General features: G+C 35.0%; 1 protein-coding gene across 1 annotated transcript; it reads left to right on the top strand.

The window, feature by feature from the left end:
* Positions 1–303: 303 nt before the first annotated feature.
* Positions 304–19831, top strand: LOC141496488 (uncharacterized). Its single transcript, XM_074199014.1, has 7 exons — positions 304–489; positions 864–1004; positions 8937–8988; positions 10190–10257; positions 10644–10737; positions 13169–13291; positions 17224–19831. The coding sequence occupies exons 1-6, from the start codon at positions 304–306 to the stop codon at positions 13252–13254; spliced, it is 627 nt and encodes a 208-aa protein (XP_074055115.1). The 3' UTR covers positions 13255–13291; positions 17224–19831.
* Positions 19832–20447: the final 616 nt, after the last annotated feature.

The raw sequence follows: 20447 nt of genomic DNA, 5'->3' as shown, positions 1-20447 counted from the left end.
TTCTCACAGGCTGTTTGGCATTTTCACCAAAAGAACCTTAAAAGATTTTGGAGACAATATTCATTTAAGGCAGTGGAGTTAATTACAAGTTCCATGCAGCACTTTCTAGAAGGGAACCCATCCCTAACTAGGTTTATTTCAGATAGGGAACAAATTAGGAGGTTAGGGTTTCTGATTAAAGTTGTCAATGGAGAGGAGTCAGGAAAGGGACATGAGGAATAATGAACCAAAAGAGACAGAATGCAATTAAATAGACTGGAATTCAGCCAGGACACTTTGCAAAAAAGAACCATGTGACCTCTCATGTCCACCAATGCCTGGGGCCTCTCCATGTTCTATGTCACTGGAAAGATAATGGAAGATGCTACAGGTTCATTCTGGCTCTCAAGGGACACTGACACATGTGCTATCCAGCAGAGAAGCAAAAATCTGTGGGATTTTTGGAGGGGTGAGGGGGACGAGTCAGAATCAATAGGCAGAGAGGAGCACGTAAACTGGCAAGATTTTATGGTAAACCCTTTTTAAAGATTGATAAAAGAAAAGGTTAATTTACTTGTAAAGTTTCATTTTTCCCAGATTAGTGGTCACGTCAGCTCTTAAAATGCTACAGGGGAAAGAAATCAGTATCCTATTTGTCTTTAAAATGGGAGACACGGGACACCTGGCACCCTATAAATACTGTGACACTGTACAACAGCAAACTTGGGCACAATGCTTTTCTTATTCTGAATTGGAATCCATCTGTACCCTACTGTAGGAAGACAAAAGAGGATTGTTAGCACTTTAAGGCACCTTGACGCAGTCATACCACTTGACTGTTTTATTAATTGCCCCATCTGTTAAGTGAGAGCTTTCTGACATAGGTTGGTACAGTGCTCTTAAACCCCTTGGTCTGCTTCCTATTGGTTCCACATGTGTTTGTATTTGTTCTCAGTAGGCAGAGATTCCAGAGAGAAAATGAACCGCTGCAGATCGATTGCAGTATCAGTCATGCAGAAGACATGGTAAAACATGCCATTTGATTTTGATCTAACTTTAACCCTTGCAGGACTCAGGCATTAAGACTGTACTTTTTTCTTTTGTTTTCTGCTCTTTCTCTTTTTTTCTTTCAAGTGAGTTAAAATACCCAAAGTGCTTTGAAAATCTTAAAACACTACAAATGTGAGCTATTGTTTCCTTTCTTCTTCCCTCCTTTCCTCCTTCATTCCTTCTTTCCATCACCTTCCTTCCTCCCTCCCTTCCTTCCTCCCTCCCTCCCTCCTCCCTTCCCTCCCTCCCTCCCTCCCTCCCTCCCTCCTTCCTTCCTTCCTCCTCCCTCCCTCCCTTCCTTCCCTCCTCCCTCCCTTCCTTCTTTCTTCCCTTTTCCTTCTCTTCTTCCCTCCTTCCTCCCTTCCCTCTTTCTTTTTCTTCTTCCTTCCTTCCTTCCTTCCTTCCTTCCTTCCTTCCTTCCTTCCTTCCTTCCTTCCTTCCTTCTTTCCTTCCTCCCTCCCTTCCTTTCCTCCTCCCTCCCTCCCTTCCTTCCCTCCTCCTTCCCTCCCTCCCTCCATCCCTTCCTTCCTTCCTTCCTTCCTTCCTTCCTTCCTTCCTTCCTTCCTTCCTTCCTACTTTTCCTCCTTTTCTTGTTCCTCTTATTCCCTCCTTCTCTCTGACTTATGTGTGTGCATGTGTGTATGTATGCGTGTGTGTATGCTTGTTTTAACTTTCTGAAAGTGATAACAGACATTGGAGGATAAATGCCCAGACTTTTCTGTAATGCCTTTCTTTTGCAGCATTTCCTATATTTCCATGATTGCACATGTATTATCTATATCAAATTGCTTGCTGTCTTGGGGGTGGGGTGGGAGGAAGATTAGGAGAAAAGGAAAAATGGAAAAAAATTGAAACTCAAAATCTTATAAAAATAAATGTTGAAAACTATCTTTACATGTAATTGTAAAAAAATACTATTTACAAAAAAAAATTGCATTTCCCCTTTAAGGAATTCTATCTCTATCTTACTTAGAGCAATTGCCTGGCTATCCCAAAGCTAGATAGATTTAATGTTATGGGGAGTTTGGTTATGCTGCAGTACTCCTTAAGTTTGTCTCCTTAATGTTAGTCAAAGACAATTCATCCACAAAAGTACATGTGTACTGCAGTAAGACTGTGGTCTACACTGACAAAAGACAGAGCAACAAGCTTAATGGTCTAACTTAGGCCATCATTTACCCTTGGATGGATGGTTTATCTATTTTTAAAAAGGGTTTGATAGGATTGAGTTAAGAATACAATGACTATTTCAGTTTCAACTTTGCGATTTCCTAGTTTGGGTTGGATTGTGTTATATGTTAGAGTTGTTTTGGTAGTGACTCATCTTTCTATATGAGTTTTAAGATAAAAGAAAGAAATAGGAGCATTTTCTCAGACTAAAACTCCTTTTCACACTCCAGATGCTAGAACTCCTTGAAAGAAAATGTGTAGTTACTCTAGATAATCCCTTAGGAAAAAATATTTCTAAAATTTTCTTTTCTAAAATAGGGAAAAGCATAATATACCCGTTTTGAAATTAGTTAGACCCAGGTTCAAATCCTACTTCAAAAACTCAGTGGTTGGGGGTGGAGCCAAAATGGCAGAGGAGAGAAGCACTTAGCTAGGCTTTCCCAACCTCTAAATAATTTTAAAATAATCCCTCAAATCCAATTCTGGTGTGACAGTCAACAAAAGGACAGATTGCGATGTCCTTCCAGCCCAAGACAACATAGAAGATGAAAAAGACTAATCTTTGACATGGGGTGGGGGAGGCTGGCCTAGAGCCCACATCCATGAAACATCAGTAGTGGAATTAGATGGTGGCAGTGGCAGAAGCAGAAGCAGCTCTAGGAATTCTCAAACTAGAGATGGTAAGGGTGCTCAGCAACTATTCAGAAATAGAAGACAGGGTACTCTCGTGATAGCACAAGTTGTAGGGTCAGACATTATTTGGCAGCTCCATTGGGCACAGGGCAGAGAGAAGCACTTTCAGTCACAAGGTAGTAGAAACCCTGAGGGGTAGTAATACCCTTAGCCACAGGGGATTAGGAACACTGAAGGACAGTATTGTTTCTAATTCCAAGGTGGGGGGTCTGAGGAATAATATTAATAGGAATCCCAAGAGATCTGGGACCCTTCCTGGGTAAGAACCAGAGTTAAATCCAGAAAACTGTGATTATACCTCTCCCCAGAGCATACTACCTGGGAAGCATTGAAAACTTCAAAATCCTCAAAAGTAGATCTGAAAACAGCAGTATGAAAAAGTCTGAAGCATGAGATAGTTCCATCTTCCTACCCACCATGCTAGGAACAGTTCTAAAAAATTACCCTTAAGGTTCAAATCAAGATATAGAGTGGGAAAAAAAAATGAGTAAACAAAAACAATGCAACAGCAAAAAGTTACTCTGGTAACAGGGAATATCAGGACAAACTCAGAAGAAAATGAAGTCAAAACCAATACAAAAAAAGCCTTCAAGAAAAAAAAGTGAATTGAACAGAAGCCCAATGAGAATTCCTAGAGGAATTTAAGTGATTTTCAAAACCAGAGCGATTAAGGAAAAATTAGGTAAAGAAAATGAAAGGAAAAGAAGAAAATTATGAAAATATAATAGTTTGGTAAAAAATAAAGGCACACTTATATACAAACACAAACATAAAACCTGAGGAAAATAACACCTTAAAAAACAGAATTGCCCACATGGGAAAAAGGGATACAAAAATTCACTAAAGAAAAGAACTCCTTGAAAAGCAGAATTGACCACATGGAAAATAAGGTACAGAAGTTCACTAAAGGAAATAATTCCTTAAAAATTAGAATTGGGCAAGTAGAAGTTAATGACTTTATGAGATAAAACAAAGTCAAAGATAAAACAAAGTCAAAAAATTAAAAAATGAAGAAAATATGAACTATATCATTGATAAAACAACTGACCTGTAAAATAGATTGAGAGATAATTTAAGAATTATTGGACTATCTGGAAGCCATGATAAAAAAAAAGAGCCTAGACAACATATTTCAAGGAAATTTCAACTCAAGGGAAAACTGACCTGATATTCTAGAAACAGTGGATAAAATAGAATTGAAAAAAATCCACCAATCACTATCTGAAAGTTCCCAAAATAAAAACTTCCAGGAATATTATAGAACTCCTAGGTCAAAGAGAAAAATACTTGAATCAGCAAGAAAGAAACTATTATAATACCATGGAGTCGTAGTCAGGACCATATAAGATTTAGCAACTTCTAAGATAAAAAAAGGGAGGGGTTAGAATGAAATATTCTGGAAGACAAAAGAGTTGAGATTACAAGAAACAATAATTTACCCCACTAAATTGAGCATAATCCTTTCAGGGAAAAAATTATACTTAATGAAATAGAGGACTTTCAAGCATTCCTGATTTAAAAAAAAGAACCAGAGATGACTAGAACATTTGACTTTCAAATACAAAACTCAAGAGATGCATAAAAAAGTAAACATGTTTATCTTTCTACATGGGAAGATGAAACATGTACCTTCTAAGAATGTTAGGGAAATTAGATAAAGTACATATATAGAAAGAAGTGGCAGAAATGAGTTGATTATGTTTAAAAAATGGATATGCAAGAAAGAGGGATGTCATGGAAGAAATGGGAAGGGAGAGGGAAAATAGGGGAAATTATCTTATGTAAAAAAAGTGCTCAAGGAAGAACTTTTAAATAGGAGGGAAAAGTGTTGACAGAGGGGTGGTCAATGTTTAAATTTCACTCACATCTAAATTAGTTCAGGAAGTGAAAAATATATAAGAATAGTCACTTGGTATAAGAAAACTATCTTATCCAACAGGGAAGTAGGAAGGAAAAGTGGTAAGAGAAAGTGGGGTTTAAAAATAGGAGGGTAGATAAGATAGTGATCACAAGTAAAACAGACTTGAGAAGAGGGACAGGATGAAAAGAAAAAGAAGTATTAACAGAAGAAAATAGAATGGAGAGAAAGGGACAGTTAGTAATCACAAATTTGGAAGTCAATGGGATTAACTCATAAAATAGAAAAAATAGCAGAATGGATTAGGAACTAGAATCAAAAATATATTGTTTGCAAAAACACATAAGAGTTAAAATAAGGTGATGGAGCAAAATTAATTATACTTCAGCTGAAGTAAAAAGGAAAAGGCAATAATCATGATGTCAGACAAAACAAAATCAAAAAAGTATCTAGTTAAAAGGGATAATCAGAGAAACTACATCTTGCTAAAAGGAACCATAGACAATGAAGCAATAATATACCTGTGAACTTCTACTGCTATAGCATTCAAATTCTTAGTGGAAAAATTAAATGAATTGCAGGGTACAAACTATACTAGTTAAGGTTCTCAACTTTCTTTTCTCAGAACTAAATAATTGTAACAATAGAATCAGTAAGAAATGAGTCAAGGGGATGAATAGATTCTTATAAAAGTTAAGTATGATATACCTCTGGAGAAAACAGAATAGAAATAGTCAGGAGTATACCTTTTTCTCACCTTTACAAAATTGACCACATATTAGAGCATTAAAAACTTCCCAGCAAAATGAGAAAAGAATAAATATTAAATGCATTCTTTTCAGCTCAGAATACAACAAAAATTACATTTAATGAATGGCCATTGAAGCATATATTGAAAAAGTTATTTGGAAACTAAGGAATGAGTGGATCAAATAACAAATAATAAAAACAATATCATTGAAGAGAAAAATAACAATAAGAAAGTACTCAGAGGAAATTTTTTATCTCTAAATTCATACATCAATAAAATAAAGATAGAGCAGATCAATGAATTGAGCATGCAACTAAAAACATCCATTGGGACAAGAACAGATTAAAAATCCCAATTAAATTACCTAGCTGTGTGGCCTTGGACAAGCCACTTAACCCTATTTGCCTTGCAAAATCCTAAATAAAAAAATCCCAATTAAACATTAAAATGGAAATTCTGAAAATCAAAGTTGAGATTGATAAAATTGAAAATAAGGAAACCAATTGAGTTAATAAATAAAATAGAAATTAGTTTTATTAAAGAAGAAACAACAAAAGAGACAACCATTGATTAATTTTTTTTTAAAAGAAAGAGGAAAACAAAATTATTAGTACCAAAACTGAAAAGGGTAAAGACACCACCAATGAACATGAAATTAAAGCAAATATTATAAGTTATTTTATCCAATTACAGGCTAGTAAAACTGAAAGTTTAAATGAAATGGATGAATACTTACAAATAGATGAAATTCCCAGATTAACAGAAGAGGAAATAGAATACTTAAGTAATCCCATTTTAGAAAAAGAAATTTCACAAGTCATCAGTTAGCTTCTTAAGGGGAAAAAAACTCAGGACTAGATAGATTTACAATTGAATTCTGCTAAGCATTTAAGGAAAAATTAATCCTATTATTATGTAAACCACTTGAAAAAATTATCAAAGAAGCAATTCTTACAGGATTTTCAATACAATATTAGCAGAAAGATTAAAGCAATATATCATAAATATTATTCTCTACAACCAGGTAAGATTTATCAGAAATACAGGGCTGGTTCGAAATTAGGAAAACTATTGGCATAATTAACCATATTGATAGCAAAAACAATAAAATCAAAAGCCCAGCAAAACCAACAATATATCATCAACATATCATTATATTAATAGATGACTTAAAAAACTAGGAAACATAGGACTCACTGAAGTTTTTCTTAAAATGATAAGTAGTATCTTTCTAAAGCAATGAGGATAAACTTAAAATCTTCCCAATAAGAACAGTAGATCAGCACTACTATTCAATATTGTATTAGAAATGCCATCTATAGCAATGAGAAGAGAAAGAAATTGAGGAAATATAAATGGGCAATGAGGAAACCAAAGTCTTTGCAGATGATGTCATGTTATACTTGGAAAATCCTAGAAAAATTATTTGAAACAATTTGCAAGTTCAAAAAAAAGTTGTAGGATATAAAATAAACCTACACAAATTATCAGCATTTCTATATATACTACTAACAAAATCCAGCAGGAAGAGATAGAAGGAGACATTCAAGTTAAAACAATTGCAGATAATATATAATACTTGGGAGTCCATCTGCCAAGACAAACCCAGGAATTAGATGAACACAATGATAACACACATTTCACACAAATAAAAGTAGATCTAAGGAATTGGAGAAATATTAATTGCTCGTTGGTTGATTGAGTCAATACAATAAAAATGACAATTTTGCTTAATTTACTTATTTGGTGCCATGCCAATCCAACTATCAAAGAACTGAATTATAGATCTAGATAAAATTATATCAAAATCATCTGAAAAGAAAAATGTTGGCACCATCAAGGAAACTGATGAAAATATTGTTAAGGAAGTTGGCCTAGTGGTTTCAGATTTCAAACTATATTACAAAGTGGCAATAGTCAAAGCAATCTAGAATTGGTAAGAAATAGAGTGGTGGATTAGTGGAATAGATTCAGTTCAAAATAAACAATAGAAAATGAATGTGGTAATCTAGTGTTTGATAAAATCAAAGATCTACGTTTTGGAACTGGAAAGCATTTGGGCAGAAACTGGGCCTTGGCCAACATCTCAGACCATGTACCAATATAATATTAAAATGGATAAATGATTTAGATATAAAAGATGACTTTAGGGGAACATGGAAAAATGTAGTTATCAGATCCATAAGGGAAGAGAGTGTGTCCAAATAAGAGATAGAGGGGATTATGGGAAGCCAAATTGATAATTTTGATTTTGTGAAATGAAAAAGCTTTTGCATAAATGAAATCAATGCAGCCAAAATTAGAAGGAAAACAGGAAATATTTTACACAAAATTTTTCTGATAAAAAACCTTTTAAATATATGTGGAACTGGGTCAAATTTATAAAATATAAGAGCCTTCCCCTCTAGTGGATAAATGATCAAAGCATATGAAGAGACAGTTTTCAGAAGAAACCAAAACTATCCATAGTTATATAAAAATGCTCTACATCACTATTGATTAGGGAAATGGAAATTAAAACAACTTTGAGATACCACTCCATAACTACCAAATTGATTAACATGAAAGAATTGGAAAATGACAAATACTGAGGAAGATATAGAAAAATTGGGCACTAATGCATTACAGGTAGAGTTGTGAACCAATCCAACCATTCTGGAAAACAATTTGGAACTATGTCCAAAAGGCATAGTCCGTACTGTTTGAACCAGCAATACTGCTACTAAAAATGTACAAAGAAAAGGGAAAAAAGATATATTTATATAAAATATTTATAGCAGCTCTTTTTTGTGGTAGCAAAAAATTTTAAATCAAAGGAATACCCATCAATTGGGGATGGCTGAATAAGAGGTATATGATGTGAAAGAAATGTTATTGTGTTATAAGAAATGATTATCAGTATGATGATTAAGAAAAACCTGAGAAGACATATGAACTGATACAAAGTGAAGTGAGTAGAACTAGGTGAACATTGTACACAGTAACAGCAATATTGTAAGGATGATCAAATGTGTAAGACAATCTTCTGATTAAAACATCAATGCAAAACAATTCACATGACCCCACGATGAAGCATGCCACTCAACTCTAGCAAGAGAATGATGAACCCTGAAGACTCATGCACACTTTAACAAAAAAAAAATCTTTGATTGTTTTATTATTTTGTTGATATTTTCCTTTGCAACCTGGCTAATACGGAAAGTGGTTTTGTATGACTTCATATGCATAACCAAAATCAAATTGCTTGCGTTTTCACAGAGAAGGGAGAGCCAGTGGGGGGAGAGAATTTGGAAATCAAAATTTTAAAAATAATTATTAAATTTTTTGCATGTAATTGGAAAATATTTAATGAAATAAATAAAATTATTTTTTTAAAAAAACCCTCATCAGTTGTGTGGCCTTGGATAATTCATTTCTTTTCTTTTTTTTTTTTAGGTTTTTTCAAGGCAGATGGGGTTAAGTGGCTTGCCCAAGGCCACACAGCTAGGTAATTATTAAGTGTCTGAGGTCAGGTTTAAACCCAGGTACTCCTGACTCCAGAGCCGGTGCTATATCCACTCCACCGTGTAGCCACCCCATAATTCATTTATTTTCTAAAGTTTCAGTTTCCTCATCTATAAAATGGAGATGATAATAAAATAACACTTTCATCATAGAGTTTTTTTGTAGGTTCAAATGAGATAACATATACATAAAGTACTTTTCAATCTTTATAGCAATATAAATGCATTATCTTATTTAATAACAATATAAAAAAGTGAGTTGAAGAAAAAAGAGAGGGAGCATAAAAAAGGAGAAATGTTTAGGGATGAGATGAAAATAGTTACAAGAAGAGAGAGTTTTTAAGTCCATCCTTCCTCTGGAAGGAGCAGAGTAGTAGCATCAATAAGGGTACTGGAGGCTTTTTTGCTTACCATCTGATTAGACCAGGTATAGATGCTTCATTTGCTTGATTGGGCCTGGGTCTAAAGTTTGCACTGAATCTTACTATTATCCTTCACATGGGCCTCAAGAGTTGAATATGACTTTCTCGTTTAGATGTTGATTTCAATATTTTGGCCTCAAATATGATATCCAGATTCTGATACTGTCTTAAATATTTCCTGGTGGTTTCAATTTGTGACTTCTGGCTATGAGTCCTGTCTATAGACCAGGACCTGCTCAAGTCTTATCCTTCCTGGAAGAAGAGAGAAAGCCTTAGAGTCTCAGACTAGAACATCAAATACTTGATCAATGACAGAAGGTTTAAGACCAAAATATTTATGAAGGTAATGTTCACTAATGACACTTTATGGTAAATAAATATTTATTTTTAGCCTTCTTAAAGTGCTTCAACAAATAATGCTTTTAATGTATTCATCCCATTTTTGTGAAAGAAAATAATTCTCTTATTCTGCTATCCAAATTCTAGGCCCCTGACTCACTTCTGCATTTTAATAAATAGAAATATTTTTCTACTAGTTATGTCTCCTCTGTTGGCAAAGAATTCTCTTGACAATGATTTTAGGTTCAGTGCATTCATTGGGAAAGAGGCTCCCTTGATCACGTCAAACATTCCCTTGCCAAAAGAATCTAGAAGACCACAAACATTTTTCATCTCCTTCAAAAATTTTGTCACCTGTGACTCTACATATCACCTAGAACTAAATATGTATATCATATTTATGATCTTCTGTTCTGTTTTCCAGAAGCCTCTTACTTAGGGGCATATTTTTGGATGGAAGAATCATGCTCCAGCTGCACAAAGCTTTTTGAGGTGAGAATGGTGGAGGAGCATTTATTATATGATTGAGAGGAGATTGAGATTAAGGGTTTCAAAAGTGATGAACTGGAAGTCAGGAGGGTGAGACTGGAAAATTGGTAACCTACTATTGGGTATGTTGATGCATTAATAAATATCAACTATTTTGGGGAAAACCTGTATATAAAAGGGTAAGAGAAACATATGAAATAAAGAGACAAAGAGAGAACAACTTTGAAAATACTTCAAGAAAACTATCATTCCCTTCCCCTGCCCCAGCTCTTTTTTTCTATAGACTAAATGCCTCAAGTTCTTTCTATTTATCCTTGCATGATAAAGTGGTGACCTTCCCTTGGACATGTTTGTTTTACTCAAGATCACCTTGAATTTTAATTTTTCAGTACAAGAAGAGATGCAAATTGAAAGTTGACTTGAGATATAGGAAGGCTTGGGTTCAAGTTTGGGTTCTGACATATACTGGCTTTATGAAACTGGGTAAGTCTCTCAGTGTCCTCCAAGTGATTTTTTAAGAATTCAAATTATAAAGCAGGTGCTAACCTACATAGGTAGAATTTCCTCATTAAATAAGAACCCTTACTCTGATGAATCACAGATATGGTAGAATCCAAAAATTCTAAGGTGTTGGCACAGTCTTACTTAACATCATCAACAGACTTCATTGTGAAAGGACTTATATTCTTGAGAATTCCAGTAATCAGATGCCTGCTTCTCTACTTCAGTGATAGGTCATTTCGTCGCTATATTGACTTTATTGAAATAGATCACAATTTTTCTATAACTAGTAGACAGATTTCATGAGTTGCCTTACTCAAAAAATTCATTGCCCTATGATCAATTTAGTGATGAATTTTTCCTAGCTTAATTAGGCTGGTTCTCAAGAAAAAAAAGATACTTGATACCCATTGCTGGGACCATACTTCAAGTCCTTCTAGTTTGATAGAACTTTACAGAACTTGTATTTGGTTGGTATAACTTTTCAAAAACGAAGGTGGCCCTAATGGAACTATGAGAGATTAGTTTAAGACTTGTATACATATATTTGGATACAGAAAAACACAAATTAAGAATAGAATGCTTAAGATCCCCTGGGGGCATGTTAGTTCTACTGATGAACAATGTATTTTCATAGGGTAACCAGATCTATATATCTAGCCCTAGAATTTCTCCTTAGTTCCAATCAAACATTATTAAATTTGTTATTGATCATTTCAAACTGGATGTCCTGTAGATATCCCAAACTCAACATATTCAAAATAAAAACTCATTATTTTCATTCCCTAAACCACCCTTTTCATGTACTTCCATATTTCTGTCAAGGATTCTGATAATCTTCCCATAATCTTTGGAGTTATCCTTGACTCTTCAGTTCTCTTCATCCCATATATTGAATTGAATCAGCTTCTTTTTGTTGATTTCACTTTCATTGCATCTTCCACTTTTATCACATTGTTTTTATTCACTTGAAAACCTTAGTTAAAGCTCTCATTACTTCTCGTCTTCAAAATCCTTCTAATTGGACTTCCTAATTCACATGTCTTCTATCTTCAGTCCATCCTCCACACAGTTGTTAAAGTGATGTTCTCAATGCACTGTTACTTTGCTACTTAATGCCACAACTTGGAAATAAATATAAAAATTCTAGCAGATTCTATATGCTTAGAGAGGCTGCCAATTCTGAACATATCTGCTTTACTTAAATTCATTTCACAATCAAGGGATCAGCTTGTGATGTCATTGGTCCTCTTTGAGATTAATAATTCTCTTCTAATCATCATTTAAAACTTTTCATAGTTTGTTTCTCTTCTACATTTCTTATTTTACTCCACATTATTCTCCTTCATGAACCAAAAGTTCTGGTCAAATTGTTCATCTTATAGCTTTTTGCACAAAGCCTCTCCCATCTTTGAACAGAATCTATTACATGGAAAGCATTATCATCTCATACCTGGTCTTAGAATCCCTACTTTCCTTCAAAATTCAATCAACTTGGGTAGCTAGGTGAGCACTGGCCCTGGAGTCAGGAGGTCCTGAGTTCAAATCCAGCCTCAGACACCCACTACCTAGTTGTGTGTCCTCGGGCAAATCACTTAATCTCATTGCCTTGCAAAAAAAAACCCTAAAAAACTCAATCAGCTATTACTTTAAATATGATGACTCTTCTGACCCTCATTAAAGCCTCCCCTTTACAAAGATCATAGATGGTAATGCTTTTCAATTTGTATCTAGTAATTTGGACATTTTGATTCTTAGATAACTATGTTTTTCATCTTTCCAAGAATTGAGTTTCCAAAGGCAGCTGAGAACAATCTCAGATATTAGGGTTAAAAATGGATTTAACCAATTTATGTGGCTTTGACAACCTTAAGAATCTGTTCTGGGCCTTAGGTAGGGAGAGATTAACTCATCTTATTATAAAATTCTATAGTTTCTAAAGTCTTTTGAAGTACAAAAGAGAAGTATTGTAGAATCATGGTAGTTCAGGTCTTGAAGGGGACTTCTGGGGTTATCTAATTTACCTTTATCTAAATAAGACCTTTTATATAATATAACCAATATGTGGCTGTTCATTTAGCTTTTGCTAGAAGATTTATAGTGAGCAGGGGAACCATTGACCCTTAGAGAAGCCCATTCCATTGTTGGCTAGTTGTAATTGGATTTTTTTTCTTTATATCATGTTTAAATTTGTCTTAAAATCCATTGCTCCATGGGAAGGTGGGGGGAGAATTAATCAAACAAAAAGCATTTATTAATCATCTATTATGTCTGAGGCATTGTCAAGAAAAATAAATTGAATCTCTCTTCCAGATCTTGAAATATTTGAAGATACCCTACACTTCTAAGTCTGTTTTTTCCCCATGACAAAAAAAATATTCATAGTTTTTTGTTTTTTTGTCTTTTTAACCAGCTCTCATATGGCATGATCTCAATACTCTTTACTGTAGGAAGCAGCTAAGTGGCTCAGTAGATATAGAACAAGACTTAGAATCATGAAGACCTGAAGTCAGATCTAACTTCAGATACTTCTTAGGTAAGTTGTTTAATTTCTGTCTGTCTTGGTTTTCTCAACTAATAATGCTACCTTCTTCAAAGGATTATTGTGAGGAACAAATATGATAATTTTTGTAAAAATATTTATCATAGTCTTGGGTACATAGTAGGTGCATAATAGATAAATTCTTGCTTTCCCTTCTCATTCTGGTTGCTCTCCTCTGTATGCCCTATGGCTATTCAAAATATAGAGTATAGGCAGCTAGGTGGTGCAGTGGATAGAGCACTGGCCTTGGAGTCAGGAATACCTGGGTTCAAATCTGAACTCAGACATTTAATAATTACCTAGCCGTGTGGCCCTGGGCCACATTGCCTTGAAAATTCTAAAAAAAAAATTTCCCCAGTTACATGCAAAAGCAAGTTTAAACATTTACTTCCAAAACCTTGAGTGCCAAATTCTCTCCCTTCCTCCCACCCCACTCCAATGAGAAAACGAATTACTTGATATAGGTTAAAAATGTGTAGTCATGATGAACATTACTACAACAGACATGCAGACATGTTGTAAAAGTAAACATAACCCCTCCACCCCCACCCTGCTACACACAAAGAAAGAGAAACCTCAAGAATAATAAAGTAAGAAAAAATTATGCTTAAATCTATATTCAGATATTATCACCTCTGATTTGAGGATGGATAGCATTCTTTATCATAATTCCAACAGAGAAATTACTTGAATATTTTCCCCACAAATGTCACTGCTATCTGTATTTCCCTCCATCCTATTACCCTACCCCTATTTAGTCTAATCTACCTCCCCTTTCACCCTGTCCCTCCTCAAAGGTGTATAGCATCCGATTACCCTCTCCCATGATCTTTCCTTCCTTCTATCACCTATAACTATCTCCCTTCCCTTCTGTCCCCCTTCTCTCACATCCTTTTCCTCTCCTATGTTCCTCTAGGGTGAGATAGATTTCTATAACTGATTGTGTATGTTATTCCCTCTTTGAGTCATTTCCAATGAGAGTAAGACTCATTCACTTCCCCTCACCTTCCCCTTCTTCTACTCCACTGCAAAAGCTTTTGCTTTCCTTTTTTATATGAAATAGCTTACCCCATTCTACTTCTCATTTCCCATTCTCCCAGGACATTCCTTCCCCCCATTAATTCCATCTTTTTAATATATAATGTATTTAAATTCAATTCCCTCCTGTTCCATATATATATATATATATATATATATATATATATATATATATATATATATATATGTATGTACACACACACACACACACACATATATATATATATATATATATATATATATATATATATATATATATATACATATATGTATATCCCTTCAAATTGTCCCAATAAATGAGAAGGTTGATATGAGTTATCCACAATTCAACACCATTAAAGAACTCATGATTTTCCTTTCTGGTCCACCTTCTCTATGTTTCACCTGAGTGCTGTACTTGAATATCAAACTTTCTGTTCAGCTCTGTACATTTCATCTGGAAAGTTTCTATGTTCCTATTTCATTGAATGTCCATCTTTTCACCTGAAAGAGTTATGTTCAGTTTTGCTGTGTGATACTTGTTTGTAATCCAAGCTCTTTTGTCTTCTGGAATATCGTATTCCAAGCTCTACTGGCCCTTAATGTAGAAGCTGCTAAATCTTGTGTTATCCTGACTGTAGTTTCATGATAATTGAATTGTTTCTTTCTGATTGCTTGTTATATTTTCTCCTTGACTTGGGATTACTGGAATTTGGCTATAATATTCCTGGCAGTTTTAATTTAGAGATTCTTTCAGGTGGTTATCAGTGGATTCTTTCAATTTTAATTTTACTTTTTTGCCTCTAGAATAACAGGGCAGTTTTCCTGGAGGATTTCTTGAAAAAAATGATTTCTAAATTCTTTTTTTGATCATGACTTTCAGGTAGTCCAATAATTTTAAAATTATCCCTTTGGATCTGTTTTCCAGCTCAGTTGTTTTTCCAATGAGACAGTTCAGATTTTCTAGTTTTTTTTATTCTTTTGGTTTGTTTTATTGTTTCTTTATTTCTCACAATGCCATCAGCTTCCTTTAGCTCCATTCTACATTTTAAAGAATTTTTTTTTCCTTTGGAGGGATTTTGTATCTCCTTTCCCATCTGGTCAAATTTGCTTTTTAAGGCATTCTTTTCATTGATTGGCATTTGGACTACTTTTTTCCACTTGACCCAAATTGATTTTAAGATATTATTTTCTTCAGTATTTTTTGTAACTTCTTTATCAATATTCTGGCTTAGTTTTCATGAATTTCCCACATCACTCTTTTTTCTCTTACCAATTTTTCTTCTACCTCCCTTACTTGATTTTCAAATCTTTTTTTGAGTTCTTCCATAGCCTAAGACAATTCCTATTTTTCTTGGAGTTTTTGGATACAGAATCTTTTGTTTTGTTATCTTCTGAGGGTATATTTTGATCCTCCATATGACCAAAGTATTTGGTCTATGGTTGGATTGTTTTTCTTCTTTTGTTTTCTTTAGTCTATGATTTGATTTTAACTCTTTGTTAACGTGGGGCTTTGCTTCCAGGGTGGAGGTCACACTCCTAAGTTTTTGAGGGTTTTTGTAGCTGTTTCCAGGGATATCCCCCCAGGGTCCTGCAAGTTCTCATTTCCTTCAAGGTCTTATGAGAGACTATGACTACTCTCCTGGTCTGTGCTCTGTTCCTTTCTGCCAGGGAACTAGGAGAGTCCCTGCTCTGCTAGAAGCAGTGAGCTCTGTTGTGCTTCTGCACCTTTTCCTGAGACTGGGGTCCCAGACCGCAACCTGGATCTGAGTCTGGGAGATGTCACAGAGTCCTGCCTCAGGGATAGCAAAGAGACCTCTGTAATCTCCCCTGACCCCCTTACCATAAAGGGTTGAATGCTCTGGAAGCAGCTAACAGGTGGCTCCCTGCCAGGTGACTCCCCAGGTCTGCTCCTAGTTCCCTGGGGCCAGGTCTGTGCTGAAGGCTTCACTGGCCTGGGCTCCACTCTCACTCTGGTGTGGCAGCATATTCCTGCTGACTTTCTTAATTGTCCTAGGCAATTCCTGGACTGAGAGGTCTGGAAACAACCACCACTGCCAAGACACAGGCATTCCCAGGGGCCCTGGTGCTCTGTGGTCTGTTCCTGGATAACTGGAGCTGGTTTGCTCTAGACCATCCTGGGTTGTGCTGCAGGCCCCTTATAACCCCTTTCTAAGACCTTCCAGTGGATCTTCCAAGTTGTCTTGGGCTGGGAAATTGTTACTTTCAGTCTTTTTCTTGGGTTCTGTCACTCTAGAATTTGGTTAGAGTCATTATTGAAAGGTATTTGGAGTTGTTTGGGGGAGAATTTGTAGAAGTCCCTGCCTTTTCTCTGCCATTTTGGCTCCACCTTCACATAACCTTTTGCTTTTCACTATGCAGTATATTTCAACAAAAAAAAAACACCTATATACTTGCTTATATACACACACACATATACATACATATATATATATATATATATACACATACATATTCACATATACAAAACCAAATAAAACAAATAAAACATTCATTTGTTGTTATTGTTGCTTGTCCTTTCTTCTTGAAGAGGATCATGGCATCATAGAGGTAATGTCATGATGTACAAGTGAATTGGATGCAAGGGAGAAAGTGTTGTCCAAAGTCACCAGCCACACTTTCTTCATAGTCATTAATGGTGTATCAAAGAGTCACAGAATGATGCTTTTCAAATGAGAACTAGAAGGGACTTCTGTGGGCATCTAGACAAATTCATAGCATTGACTATAACATGACCTGTGATATTTTGCTTGAAGATGTCCCACTCATCTCTCATTTGCATTCTAATGACCTAATCTAATCCTTTTTCTCTTTGACAACTTTCAAGTACTTTTGATAATTATTATATCTCCTTCATCCACCCACTAATCCAGTCTTCTCTTTTCCAGATTAAACAGCCCAAATTTCTTCAAGAGATACTCACAAGGCCTGTATTCAAAGCTCTTTACCATATTAATTGTTTTCCTTTGGATGCTCTCCAACTTATCAAAGTTCTTCTTGAGCAATGGTGCTCAGAACTGAATACAATTCCTTCCAGATGAGTTTTGACAAGGGCTGAGCAAAGTGAAACTATCACCTTTCTTAATGTAGTCCATGATTACACTTTTTTGACTTTTTTCAGGGCATTGGGGGCTAAGTGATGCAGTAGATAGATGGCTCTGGAGTTCCCAGGATTGTAAGGACCAAATGAGATAATATTTGTAAAACACTTAACATAATTCCTGTCACATAGAACCTATCACATAATAGGCAGTGTATAAATGCCATTTTCCATCTATCCATTATTTATCATCATCATCATCATTATTATTATAATTATTATTATTATTTCATACTAATTATAATTGTTGCTGCCTCCCATTGCTGCCTTGTTTTCAGCTTTGTTGTTGTTGTGTTGTTCAGTCACTTCAGTCATGTCCAACTCTCGATGATCCCATTTGGGGGTTATCTTGGCAAAGATACTGGAGTGATTTGCCCATTTCCTTTTCCAGTTCACTTTATAGATGGGGGGACTGAAGCAAATAGGGTTGAGTGGCTTGACTAGGATTATATAGCTAGTAAATTTTTTTTTAATTTTAAATTTTCAGCTTGCAGTTCACTAAAATCCCTAGATCTTTTCTTTAGAACAACTGCCAAACCCAATTTGTGTTCATGAAGTTGATTTTTCTGTACCTAAATGCAAGACTTAGCATTTAACCCTATTGAATTTTTTTTAATTAGATTTATTCCAAAACCCTAGACTGGTACTTGATCCATAGTTAAATACCTACTGTTTGTTTGGAGAAATAAAATCAACAGTCTATACATGATGAATTCCTTTAGATCAGGAATTATTGCTTGCAACGTTGTATTCCCCCTATAACCCTCCTCCTGAGTTCTTAGCCATAAACCCTTAGCTATAGTAGGTGCTCAATAAATGTTCATTGAAAGAATCAAGTGGATGGAAAAGAAAAACACAGCTTTTTGTTGGTGACAATTGGGGGAACCATGAAATCCAATACCCTAGACATTTCATATGTGAGTGCTACAAATGCCTTTTTTTTGTTTTTTGTTTTTCTTCAAACTAGAGAATAGCTGTTTATATTACAAGGAATTATTCAGTCTGTACCAAAAAAAAGCTTGTTAAGGGCGACAGACAGGTTTGCTGCTTGAACGTGCACTTCAAATTAGATGAATGGCAAAATTATGAAGCAATCAAACTGCAAAGCTTTTAGCAGCCTACAGTACATTGCCCTTTTTAGTTACCCTTAGGCCTGTTAGCATAAAAGAGGCCATAAAGATAAAGCATCCAATATTATCCTAGTCCCTGGGTTCAGCAAATATGTGCAGCAGGCATTTTATGACTTGATTCAGTGTTAACCACTTTCCCCAATCATTGTCCCCCACATGTTCGGAGCTGGCCCATTTATTCCTCTCTACAAAAGGACAAAATGATAAGGAGCTATGCAGAATAAGAAAGATGGGAGGTCAACTAGTGTAGCCTGATTTTTTTCTGTGCTGACAGTTCTCAGCATCAGGGTGACAGAGGGAGGAGATAAAGATTGGACTTGGCCTTAAAAGTAGAAGATGATAAGAGCTTTTCAACATGCAACTACTCTTAAAATTCCTTAGCCAGAATTTAATGTGCTAAAAAGAAAAAAACTGAGGTAGAAGATTGCTGGTTAGACCAGGTCCCTTTGTTGAAAGGAGGTGGTGGTGGTATTCAAATAAGAACATCCAAAATGAATAATGAACATCTTTGAGTGGAGTTTCTGTACTTCTGTCTTATCTGATTACCCTAGGTAAGCCTTGGCTTTCTCTGTTTCCCTCAGTGTAAAACCACATGACCCTTAACATTTGTGGGTCATCCGCTGGTTAGACTACATCTGGACAGAGGCAATTTTCTAGAATTAATTATGTTGTGGCTTTATTTTTCTGAGGCATACAATAGAAGGCCTCCAACTACTAGTGAAAAAGAGGAATACACATGGTCTTCTACCTTCACATATGACTGAATATAGTATGAACTACTTATTTGGTTTTTTGGTATTTTCAAAAATACCCTTATTTGGAAAAAAAAATGAATGTCTTTAAGTGCTTATACCTTGAAATACTAGACCTGATTACCACAAAAGTACATTGTATGTACATTTTAAGTTCAGATAATGAACTTAATGAGATAATGAACTATAATGAGATAATGAAGTGGGATGTTTATAAAGATACATGAATGTTTTAGGTAAACTCCCTATTAATTAACAAGATAATTTCAGTATCTCCTCCAAAGATGTGGAATGATCTTTATTCTCATTCTACTCTAATTCAAGTAAATGTTCTTCTTACCACTCTTATGGAACCTGGAGCTAGCTCTAGATAATAAGAGGATGTATAAAGTGGGATGGTTTATAATGTAATAAAGGAATGTTTTATCTTTACCATTTGTTAATTGTATGACCATGATGAATTGCTTCCTTAATCTTTTTTGAACTGGATTTCTCAACCATGAAATAAAGGAATCAGAATAATATATCTCCAAGTTTCCTTTTAACTTTTACATTATTTCATTCAGTAAACAAATATTAAGTGCCTATTGGGTGCAGAATATGTATAATATTAGGCATTGTTGCCTAATAAGTGTGTTATAAAAGTAATACTACAAAATTCAGAACCTTTCCTAATGGAGTTTACAATCTCTAATTTTTTTTGACTTGATGGTTCAAGATAAATGAATCTCCACTTATTCTGGACATAGGGTGTTTTAGGATTTTAGCTTCCAAAGAAAGCTGTACATTTCTCTTTTAGACTGTAAGAATATGGAGGTCAGGTGTTGTTACTTTTTGCATATGTATATTTGCCATGACAGAGAACATTGTAGACCAGCTTTTCTTTGTTCCATGTGAGTATATAGCATATGGGGGTGATGAATGTTTTATAATATTTATTAATAATAATAGTAAAGCTCTCATAAATTGACACCAAATCTTGTATCCATAAAGGCTCCATTTGGTTGCAGTAGCATATTGCATTGTTAACAACTGAACATGTAATATCTCCCCCAGATGAGCTGGAATGCTGGGTCTACACATTGCCAGAATATGCAGACAAAAAGTGAATAGTTCAGTCAATCATCCAG

The sequence above is a fragment of the Macrotis lagotis genome, chromosome 8 (assembly GCF_037893015.1).
Source record: "Macrotis lagotis isolate mMagLag1 chromosome 8, bilby.v1.9.chrom.fasta, whole genome shotgun sequence".
Classification (NCBI taxonomy): domain Eukaryota; kingdom Metazoa; phylum Chordata; class Mammalia; order Peramelemorphia; family Peramelidae; genus Macrotis; species Macrotis lagotis.
This window is presented reverse-complemented; position numbering and strand designations above follow the sequence as displayed.

Coding starts and splice junctions, on each gene's coding strand:
- LOC141496488 (XM_074199014.1), top strand. CDS start 304: ATGTCCACCAATGCCTGGGGCCTCTCCATGTTCTATGTCACTGGAAAG. Junction 8,989..10,189: donor GCCCAAGGCCACACAGCTAG/GTAATTATTAAG, acceptor TCTGTTTTCCAG/AAGCCTCTTACTTAGGGGCA. Junction 10,738..13,168: donor TACTGGCTTTATGAAACTGG/GTAAGTCTCTCA, acceptor CTTTTTAACCAG/CTCTCATATGGCATGATCTC.